Raw genomic sequence first — 12220 nt, forward strand, 5'->3', positions numbered from 1 at the left:
CGTGGCATAGATTCAACAAGGTGCTGGAAGATTTTGGTCCATATTGACATGATGGCATCACACAGTTGCCGCAGATTTGTCAGCTGCACATCCATGATGCGAATCTCCCGTTCCACCACATCCCAAAGATGCTCTATTGGATTGAGGTCTGGTGACTGTGGAGGCCAATTGAGTACAGTGACCTCATTGTCATGTTCAAGAAACCAGTCTGAGATGATTCCAGCTTTATGACATGGCGCATTATCCTGCTGAAAGTAGCCATCAGATGTTACAGGGTACATTGTGCTCATAAAGGGATGGACATGGTCAGCAACAATACTCAGGTAGGCTGTGGCGTTGCAACGATGCTCAATTGGTACCAAGGGGCCCAAAGAGTGCCAAGAAAATATTCCCCACACGATGGCACCACCACCACCAGCCTGAACCGTTGATACAAGGCAGGATGGATCCATGCTTTCATGTTGTTGACGCCAAATTCTGACCCTATCATCCGAATGTCGCAGCAGAAATCGAGACTCATCAGGCCAGGCAACGTTTTTCCAATCTTCTACTGTCCAATTTCGATGAGCTTGTGCAAATTGTAGCCTCAGTTTCCTGTTCTTAGCTGAAAGGAGTGGCACCCGGTGTGGTCTTCTGCTGCTGTAGCCCATCTGCCTCAAAGTTCGACGTACTGTGAGTTCAGAGATGCTCTTCTGCCTACCTTGGTTGTAACGGGTGGCGATTTGAGTCACTGTTGCCTTTCTATCAGCTCGAACCAGTCTGCCCATTCTTCTCTGACCTCAACAAGGCATTTCCGCCCACAGAACTGCCGCTCACTGGATGTTTTTTCTTTTTCGGACCATTCTCTGTAAACCCTAGAGATGGTTGTGCGTGAAAATCCCAGTAGATCAGCAGTTTCTGAAATACTCAGACCAGCACTTCTGGCACCAACAACCATGCTTCGTTCAAAGACACTCAAATCACTTTTCTTCCCCATACTGATGCTCGGTTTGAACTGCAGGAGATTGTCTTGACCATGTCTACATGCCTAAATGCACTGAGTTGCCGCCATGTGATTGGCTGATTAGAAATTAAGTGTTAACGAGCAGTTGGACAGGTGTGCCTAATAAAGTGGCCGGTGAGTGTATATCACCACACATCACCCTCCTGTACTATATATATCAATCACCACACATAACCCTCCTGTACTATATATGTATCACCACACATCACCCTCCTGCACTATATATAACTACACATCACCCTGCTGCACTATATATATCACTGCACATCACCCTCCTGTACTATATATATATATATATATCACTACACATCACCCTCCTGTACTATATATGTATCAGCACACATCACCCTCCTGTACTATATATATATAACTACACATCACCCTGCTGCACTATATATAACTACACATCACCCTCCTGTACTATATATATATCAGCACACATCACCCTCCTGTACTATACATATATCACTACACATCACCCTGCTGCACTATATATAACTACACATCACCCTCCTGTACTATATATATATATCAGCACACATCACCCTCCTGTACTATATATATATAACTACACATCACCCTGCTGCACTATATATAACTACACATCACCCTCCTGTACTATATAAATCAGCATACATCACCCTACTGCAATATATATATCACCATGCTGCACTATGTATATATCTGCACACATACATCACCCTGCTGCACTGCCCCCCTTGCTCTGGCACATCCTCCGATCCTCCCTCCCTGTGACGACAGCGGAAGCTGTGGCTGATCACTCCCCGCCTGGTATCGGGTCCCGGAGCTGCACATCACCCGCGGGTCACCCTGGGATAGCACCTCACAGGGGGACACGGTATATGTAGGCGCCATCACCTCGGAGCTCCACACACAGGAGAGGAGCAGCCCCGGTGCCCGCTGCAGCCTTTGTACAGCTGAGAAGCGTCACAGTGTGCCAGGACCATGTCTGCTGCGGGGTGCTGCGTTAGGCAGGTAAGATCTCTACAGAAGAACTACAACTCCCAGCATGGCCGGAGCCTAGCCTATACTGCAGCTCAGTCTAGGAACCCGTCAGCATGTAGGATGGAGAGTAGTTTTATTAGGAGCGAGATAAACTTTTCATAAACCTTGAGATCATCTCACCCATGTGTGACTCCTGCCAGGGGCATCTACTGACCGCCTGTTGGGGGTTGTTGTCTTTTCGTGCACTTTTCTGCCCTTAGATATGGCTTTGCACAGCCTGGCACAATACAGTAGCTTCCTTGTAATAGCTGAATTCACACGACACAGATTTATTTAGGATTTATCTTTTTTTTTACAATGGTCACATCCACAGCTCTGGATGAAATGTATGTCCTTGCTGGTGCATGACCCTGAATGGTACAGATTTTGTGTGTAAGTTTGTGAATATCCTCAGGTGATGAACCCTGGGACCCCTGTGTGTATGGAGGCTTTGTTATATACATCTACTGTAAATCTTTGCCTATCCATAGGAGCTTACAATCGAATCCTCAAAAGCTCCGATCTGGGAACTTTAGGGGACGTGTTATGGTTGGGGGCAGTGAGTTTCATAGAATTGTGGTGCAGCAGGAGAGGAGCCCACCAGTCTAGACATTGAATGATGATGATGCCAGTCCAGATCCTTTGTGTTTCGAATTTCTGCCATAAAATACACATATAGTATTTATTATTATTATGAATGTGTGTGTGAACAATAATTGTAGTGATTCTCTGGCATCTCTGATGGGAGCAGCATATTACAGGATGAGGTCACTGGTTATTTCTGCCTGCTAACCTCTCCATAGACAAGGCAGCTCTCACAGTGATATCCCAGCACAAGCCCTGTTCACATGCGGCAGATTTCATCAGTATTTTGCATGAGTAGCCTCAAGCTAAAATCAGGGCTGAATGTGTAAGAAAGGATAAAATTGGAACAGATTTTCAGGAACTTTTTAATCTTACATTTTTCAGTATGAGGTGTTCCTAAGGGCTCTCTCAGATTAGCGTCCGTGCAGTGTACGTGTTCCATCCGTGTCTGTTTTTTCACATCCGTATGGCGTCCCAGCCGTAAATAAAAACGGAATGCTTGGCTGAAATCGTTCCCCAGACAAAAAAAATGGCCCATACTAGGATGATAAAACGATATTTCTCTATTGAAGTACAAATATTTCCATGACATTGGCAACAAATATCACAGTGGTTAGCAGTACCAGAACAGTCAGCGCGTTTCATTGCAAAAAACGGACCATACTAAGACATACTAAGATGGCGTCCCATTTCTTTTTTGCGGACACATAGAGATTTGTATGGCTGTGATTTATTTTGCTTTGTTCTTGGGTCTGTGAAAAAAACGGACATGTGGAATAGAATGGGTCAGCATTAAAGATAAGCGAACCCGATGTTACCTTTTGCCATGCGACCCGGGAACAGCCACTCCAGCAAATTTGCAGCCCTAGCAACTAGCCATGACTATTATTGACCAGGGGGACACCCTGGTCTGAGTTGCGCAGCTGACCCCCACCCTGAACGGTACATCGGCTCCGCTCATCTGAAGCCCGCATGCTATACGTAAAAATGATGGGTAGCTTCAGATGGGGAATTTCCAGCATTAGTTTTAGGTAGTTTCCCTGTGAAAACTTCTATGGAATGTGGGATGGCGGGGGGGTTGGGGGGCTCTTCCAAATTTAATAAGGATCTGCAATGTGTGAATGTGCATCATCTTTCCAATGCATCCTATATTCTTGAGCCACTGTACAGTTTCCATTTACATAAGTTTTTTAAATATCTACGCCAGCTTTAAAAAGTTTGGGTAAAGTAGGCATGGTTATCCTGGGGTAAAGTAACATCTCAGGATAGAAGTGTCACATTTATGGGGCAGGAGGCTTAGCAAATATTGTACAACATTTGATACAATTGTAGCGCATTACAGTAACGCAGACTACAGTAAAACTGACATCAAAATTCTCTTTAAGACCATTCTCTGATTTCATACTGACATCATAGCAAAGTTTCCCTCAGCCTGAGCATCAGTGCTGATAATAATACAAGTCTGTGTGTGAGTCACTTGGAGGACGTCCAGTATTGTGTTGGCGCGGAGGCCTCCGCCTGAGATCACTCCCAGTTTCTTTGTCTCTGTGCTATCACTGTACGCGGCACGCCACTGTCTTGTATTCATATTGTAACCAAAAATAACTCATCAGATGTAGATGTTATAGTCAGATGCCTTCCTGCAGATGCTCATTCTCCAGCTGCAGGCCCCTTAAAGGGGGTTTCCAGGACAAAGATGTTTAACATCAGTATCAAATCAGTGGTGCAATTTGTAATTCCTTTATTTGTATAATTCCTTTATTTATTTAGTGCACACAGATTACACAGAGTTTGCCAAATCATTCCCTGTCCCCAAGGGGCTCACAATCTAATTAACCTACTAGTATGTTTGTGGAGTGTGGGAGGAAACCGGAGGACCCAGAGGAAACGCAGACAAACACAAGAGAGAACATACAAACTCTTTGCAGATGTAGACCTGGATGGGACTTGAACTCAGGTGCTCAGCCCTGCAATGCTGTAGTGCTAACCACTGAGCCACCGTGCATGATAGCATTCAGATAATCACTGCGCCTTACAGTTTTTAGTGGCTGTGTTTGGTATTGCATAGGTAGTGCCCTATCTGTGTGGAAGTTACAGACTATGGAGCAGGAGGCTGCACTAAGACACAGAGCAGTAGTTTAGGTTATGTTCTTGGGATTGTAGTGATATGTGTGGAGTTTGCTATTTTCTTCTTAAAGGGATCCTGTCGATAGAATTTTTTTCCTATTGTTACTAAAAAAAAGACAGAAAAAGCAGCACTCACCAAACAAATCTTCTTTATTTTATATCAGCCATAGGACAGGGAGGTAAAGCAGGGCACTGAAAATCTGAGATGGACCATTTCACGCACTCCTGCTCTTTAGCTGAACACAAAATCTTCCCATTCACCCGGTGATTGTAATTGTCCTTACCATTTAATATTACTTACACACATGGCAGTGATGACTTACTATTGAAACCGGTACATATATCAGTTTCGAAAACTGACTTTTTAGATTTTTTTTTTTCTCCCCACATTAAACTTCTACATTTGAAACTAATTATAGAAGAGTCCTATTTTTCCTTGAGATGAGTCAAGTTTAGAGGCTGCAGTGGGAGTGTCACTTCAGACCACCCTATCTTCAGTTCCGTAGTACCTAGAAACATGCTTTTGTGCCATATTAAAGATCAGAATTTCATCATCTTTATCTTCATGACATGGTTCCTTACACCTCAGTGAATGATTTTTGCGCAGAAATATACAGAACTTGCAGCAAATTCACATTAAGTATAACCTGACACCATTCTTGTGAATATAGGTGATGTACGATTGACCATTAGAGATCGGCCATCAAAGCTTATAATGGGTCCTCGGCCGTTTTACGGACAGTCTGTAGCTCAGAATCCATTGATCGGGTCGAGTCTGACATAGTCTATGGCTAGAGACGGTTTTGCAGGATGACAGCTGGGAATTTGTAAAATGTGTGTGTTATCGGATCACTCTTTCCCGGTGTTATATGTTTGGTGATTGCTATTTAAAGGGACAGTTATCATATAGATGAAAACAGGAACACAGATCTTACTAGAGAAGTAAGTGCAAGTGAGAAGCGAGGTAATAAAAATAGGTTACTAGTACTTACCACACCGATGTGAGCCGGTCATAGATCAATACCTACAAGCCATAAAAAGAACCACAATTAAAAACCTTAACTAAACCGTGAAAAGTTAACCAAGAAGCATGACAACATTGTAACAGTATGAGTCACTGACCCCAATGTGCCGCTATGTTTACATTGGGATTGCACGGCAAAGATAAGTGCATGCAAGTGTATGTGGGATCTGAACAGTGCAGACAGTGTTATTGTGCATATCAGAGGGGTCTTGTGTACCCCTGTAAAAATAGTGTCCTTAGCTTAGTTGTTCCAGATTTTTGTGGACAAAGGATTAGTGTTCCACTTTTCATCCATATCGTAAGTTCGGTTTCTGGGTTTTGCATGTACACAATGGGAAAACATTTGTACCAATCTCATGTATTGCATGTACAGCAATGAAGAAAAATGCTTCCAGAGTAGCCAAATGCATTGTAACCTTTAAAAATATGTGCGTTCTGATGCATTATTTTCGACATGTGCGTTTTGACGCATCCAAGTGTGAATGCACCCTCAGAGGAAAGTTGCTTAAAGTTCTCCCCTGAAGTTTACAATCTGCAGGCAGCATGTTGTAGAGAAACGCGTTGTCACTTCCAACATGCCTTTTATTATCTCTGTCCATTATTCCTTTTTCCGGGATATTCCCTTCTCATTTTGTACACTAAAGAGGCAGTTGGTGCATATGGGACACATCTATTTCCATCTAAATGATTTGTCTTCCCAATATCACCCTACTCTTCTCACAAGGCTTCTGCTTATCTGATGGAGAAGATAGTGGTCCGGGCAGGAATAGTAGTTCTCTGGGGTCACCAACTGTCTCATTAGCATATGAGTTAAAATGGGAATTTCTTGTAAATGAAATAAAGGTATTTTTGAAAATTTCTCTACAACCTTCTGTGGAGGCGGTAGACTCCCTTTAAATAGCTGTTCCTTTAAGATGTTGTAAGCTTGTATGTTTGTTGTGTGTGTGATTTTGTTTTTTTTTTTCCTATAGGAAATTTTGTGGTCTTCTCATGTGGGGAGGGGTCAGACAAGCCGTCCTCTGTAAATGTTTACGAGCTGCTAACATATTCTCCAGAATGAGGAATTCCTTCACAGCCCTGAATGCTATTATCACATTTAGTTTGGCTAAAAAAGTAACTAATTGATAAATATTTACACCAGAATATTCTCATGAAAAATAGTGCACATGTTATGTGACTTGGATGTGACTCTAGCTTTTAAATGCTGTGAGACTAAAAGGGGGAGATTTTATCATTGCCTCTACGCCAGTTTTTTGGCGTAGAATATTATTACTACTCCAGGCCATGTGGGCATGGAGGGGCACAGCTGCTGGCAGAGTGGGTGGCACTGGGCGATCCTGCCAATGGATGCTGTAAATTTCAGGACCTAAATTGAGGTCTTAGCCTTGAGCTCCCTGTAGTTTCCTAAGGAGAGGACTCCTTTTGTCTGACCTGGTAACTACTTTACTTGTACAGTTACAGTTTTTGTCTCTACGTTCCTCTGTTATTCATAAACCCACAATTGGGTGCTGCCTTTCCGCTTGGTGCATGTCACTACATAATCTGATGCCAGCTCCACTGATTGGGTTGTAGCTGATTGTTCAGGGAACCAACATCCCCATAACCCCAAACCAACCACCGTAACATCTGTATTACATTTCTATGAGAAATAACAGAGGAACAGAGTTTGGCCAACAATCATTTAGGACAATTCCTACAAACTCGTGCATTTAAATGTGGAAGGAAGAAGCCTCTGTCGTATTATAATATAATAATTCTTTATATTACGCACACAGATTACGCAGCGCTGCACAAAGCATTTCAAATTGGTCCCTGTCCCCATGGGGCTCACAATCTAAACAACTTACCAGTATGTTTTGGAGTGTGGGAGGAAACCGGAGTACCCGGAGGAAACCCACACAGACACGGAGAGAACATACAAACTCTTTGCAGACGTTGACCTGGGTGGGATTCGAACCCAGGACCCAAGCACTGCAAGGCAGAAGTGCTACCCACTCAGCCACCGTGCCGCCCATTATGAATTGTTACATTCTAATACATCGTTTTAATGATACAACGCCTTTAAGAATCCCACAGCTAAAATTACAGCTTGTGGGCCCCGGTGAATAGACCGTTTCTTCAGTGTAGTTTTTGTTATTATGCAGCTGCACCAGCACCTTATCTCCTGTAGACTGGGTGCAGCCTTGAGTTTCTGGGATCTTACACAAGACAAAGAAGCCAGTTATACAGAGTAGGGCGAAACCTGAGGACAAAATACCTTGTGGTAAACTATAACAAAAAAATGCAAGCTAATGTATGTACAGTAAATAGGGGGAAAACTATGACTTTATGTATATATCTACTGGTCATGTTTCAGATAATAAAAGGGATTTTCTTATAACCAGCATTTAGTATAGGTGATAAATATCTGCTCATGTGGGTCCTACTGCCAGGACCCTTTGCCTAGTCTATACCAAAAAATGTGGCACATCTGTATTTTATATTACCAGAATATTTCTACTCTTATCTAAAGATACTCCTAAACCAGTCCTCCCCATTGCATTACTGATTTACCTGTCCTCTTATCTCCTTGTCTTCAGGATTTCTCCCATGCTGCCCCCACTCTCTGGAATTCTCTCCCTCGCCTCATTAATCTTAACGCTACTTTCAAAAAGTTTAACCAGTGTCTCAAAACTAATCTCTTCATGGTTTTATAAATCCTATACCTATATCAGCAAGAATAAATAATACAAGAACCAGTTTGTTAATGTGGAAAAAAATTGACCATGGCCTTTATTTATTACCTTACCAAAAATAAAATCTTCAATCAGCCATGAGCTTCAATTCTCAGAAGTTCCCTTCAAGTTCAAGTAATTTTACTCTTTGTCAATATCAAATCCGGACGTACTAGATAAAAGAATACAGGCAGTGCCCGCATTACGTACAGGATAGGTTCTGTAGGTTTGTTCTTAAGTTGAATTTGAATGTAAGTCGAAACTGTATATTTTATCACTGCAGATCCAGACAAATTTTTTTTTTTTTTTGACCCAGTGACAATTGTAGTTTTTTTTTGCAGTAATTGGACCAATGATTATCAATAAAGCTTCATTACAGACATTTTACAGTTGATTGTTGCAGTCTGGGACTAAAGTAACATTCAGAGGTCACAGTGGTCAGTGGGGTCTGTCTGTAAGTCAGGTGTTCTTAAGTAAGCGACCACCTGTACAAGAAATGAGGAGGGGGTTGACATAGGTCTAGACGTCCAGGTCAGAAAACGTCAGAAAATACTCCGGGCTTTTATTCACAAATCCTGGACATGTGATACAGGGATCGTCCAATGGATTACTGTTACCTAGGACCAGGGAAAATATTCCCTGGCAACGGGAAACCATTGGCCACTGATGAGGACCAATCACATCCTGTTGCCACCCGGGCAGATTAATTCCAGGGTGGCAACCATGTTTGGGAGGCAATTTTTCTTCCCGCCTGAGGTAAAATCTTGGGATGACTATGATCCCATAAGGATTTCTCTTAAAGGTTCTGGGTCCATATTTTCCTGCTTATTTATCTTTTACTTTACCAGATATATTATATGCCGGGGGTTTGTGTCATAACTGGCGAATTTAAGTAAAATAAATGTTCCTCGGTGACGGCTGTTTCCTACCCCACTGTATGTAGGTTTTATTTACTCTGTATGGGAATTGCCAGGGTTGACAATGGCTCAGGACACTGGTCACGGCTCGTTGTGATGTTCCTCTTCTGAGCGTCTGCCTTCGGTGTGGTTGGGGGTCGTTCTGGGTCTTTCTGTGACCTAGATATGGCTTTTCTTCTCATGGCCTCCTGCGGATATACACAATAACATGAGGCTTTGGCGTGCGGGCTTCTAATGGTTAATGGAAAGAGATTTCCCATTATTGGCTTTTAATTTTTCTGTTATTTCCTGGAAGATGTCTCTTCGTTATTTAGCGCCATTGTAATAATCTTATTATTTACTGTTGAAATCCACATCTGGGTCTTCAGAATTACCTGTTGTTTACTCGTGGACTATGAGACGCAACCACTTTCATTTAACCATGTAGCAGCCAAAGACCATCCCTGTCCATATACTGTACTAATAAGCCTCCTATAAAGGGGGTCCTGGGCTCATACACTGCTTTCTTTGAGCCAAAATAAAGCGCCACTCATACATTTCAGCAGCCACAATGTGATGCTATCTTTCCCCCTACAGTGCGAGACATTACCTCTAAAAACTTTTATGGCTTTGTTATATAATATTCTATATGTGTGTGTATATATATATATATATATATATATATATATATATATATATATATATATATATATATATATATATATATATATAATCTCTATCTCTGTCACTTCTAATTAAAGCTGCTGTCCCCGTTACGGTTATCACTCATGTAAAACTTATTTCCTGAGACGTTTCCTTTGATTCTTTACATGACTAGTATTTGCATGAGTTGAACTTTACAAAGTTTAGGGGAGGGGAACAGATGGATAGGCTTTGTCCACCTGTTGTCTGACTTGTAAGGGACATGTGCATAGACTTCCAGTTGTATAGACTAGTACAAAAATATTCTCCCCCTAGAAGTATTGCTTGTAAGCCAGTGGGGGAATAGACTAGTGCAGAGTTAGGCCCCGTTCACACACACGGATATCCGGTCCCCATGCCGTGTAATGGGAAGTAGGAAAAAGTCCAAACACCGTGAAAATGGTAAAAAAAAAAAAAACACATTTGCAACATTTTCTTGTGAGCCTGGATTTTGCGGCTTTGCGTGCCCCCCAAATGACACGTCTACTTTATTCTTTGGGTCGTTGTGATCACGGGAACACCAAATTTGTATAGGTTTTATAATGTTTTCATACCTTCATACAAAAATTGAAACCTGTACAAAAAACGTTTGGGGGATTTTGCCATTTTCTGGCACTAATCACTTTTTCATACTTCGGTCTACGGAGCTGTGGGTGGTGTGTTTTGATGACCTTTTTAATGTTACCCTTCTTCAGACTGTATGACCTTTTTGATCACTTTTTATTGAATTTTTTATATTTTTCAAAATGGCAAAAAAGTGCCATTTTCAACTTCGGCGCTATTTTCCGTTACGGGGTTAAATGAGGTGGATAAAAACGTTATTATATTTTGAAAGATCTGGCATTTTCGGACATGGTGATGCATAATGTGTTAATGATTTTTACTGTTTATTTATATCAATTCTAGGGAAAGGGGGTGATTACAATTTTTAGGATATATATATATATATATATATATATATATTTATTTTACTTTACATTTACTATTTTTCCGGTACTTTTAACCCTAGGTTGTCTGTGCAAATCGCACATTGTAATGAATTGGTTAAAGCGAGACAGCCTCAGGTCTTCGTCGTTAAGGGGTTAAAGTAACACACCCTTGGCTTCTTGGGACTGCAGGAACTGTGAGAGTTGTGTAAAGGGATGGATTATTTTTAGAGGTCCTCCCACTGGCCCCACGTTTCTTCCTGTACAGGGGGACGCTGAAGAGACGCTACAATGATAGAAGAAGAGCAAATTTGGACTTTCAAATGTGTTGGTGTCCTCAAGAGGTTGAAATGATTGAAAGTTGTGGCAGAACAGTTACTAATAACTTGCGGCTCAAACTGATGTGTTGGCACTTTGTGATAAATGATTGGGTTTTGGTGGTAATTTGGGCTCTAAAATGTTCATTCTCACTGCCCTATGGGATGCAGTAAAGTAGTTGTTCCATGTTGTAGACTTTTCAAGCTCGAAACAAGTTGATGACAAAACATGGATAAGATGACTAAGCCTGGTCACGTGGATCCTTGTGTATGGTCGCTGCCTCGCCTCTCATTTTGGGAAAACACAGGAAGCATCTGCCATTTGTACAGCGCCCAGTCCAGCCCATGAAGGAAAGGTGTTCTGGTGTCTGGACTGTAATAATCCCTAAGTATATACAGTGATATGTTATGCATCTAGTTGCCTTTAATTTTGGTTTTCTTAGATGTAGGTCCTGCTTGGTGCTATATCTCTTCTTCTACAAACCATTTACATTCCTGAAAGAAGCTTCTTTTTTACAGGAGCCACGTGTTGGCGACGGATGAAAACCAACTCTGTCATCTTGTCTGCACATGGAGCTTATTACTGGGTCTAGGGTTATTCTCGGCCAGGCCTGCTATTAGGGGAAAGCTCATGTACTGAGCCTTGTCATTTGGAAGGGGACGTTGTGCCTAATTATTTATTTGGTGATCTCGAAGTAGTTACCTGTGACATTTTTGGAAAGTTGTAGAATGGCCCTGTGTTGTTGCACATTGTGAGCACTGTATTGGTACAGTATAGCACTTTATGGTCACTAACTCTTTTGTGCATGTTATGTAAAGTGTTACCATTTTGTGGGCAGTGTTGGGCTCTATTTGATGACAATATTTGGGCATTTTATGGCTCTATGTTGGAAAATGTACAGCACACCACGGCAGCATGTG

At 41.9% G+C, this 12220-nt stretch overlaps 1 protein-coding gene across 2 annotated transcripts in view; it reads left to right on the top strand.

The window, feature by feature from the left end:
- Nucleotides 1-1710: 1710 nt before the first annotated feature.
- SERINC5 (serine incorporator 5) overlaps nt 1711-12220 on the top strand; it is a 30069-nt gene continuing 19559 nt past the window's right edge. The window contains exon 1 of one of the 2 annotated variants that reach the window (XM_072137589.1): nt 1711-1999. In XM_072137589.1, the coding sequence (XP_071993690.1) occupies nt 1970-1999 (30 nt within the window). In that variant the 5' untranslated portion in view covers nt 1711-1969. Of the gene's footprint in view, nt 2000-9133; nt 9215-12220 lie in introns of those variants that run through there. The other variant, XM_072137580.1, reaches the window with a different exon arrangement.

This window comes from Engystomops pustulosus, chromosome 1, assembly GCF_040894005.1.
Source record: "Engystomops pustulosus chromosome 1, aEngPut4.maternal, whole genome shotgun sequence".
Lineage (NCBI taxonomy): Eukaryota > Metazoa > Chordata > Amphibia > Anura > Leptodactylidae > Engystomops > Engystomops pustulosus.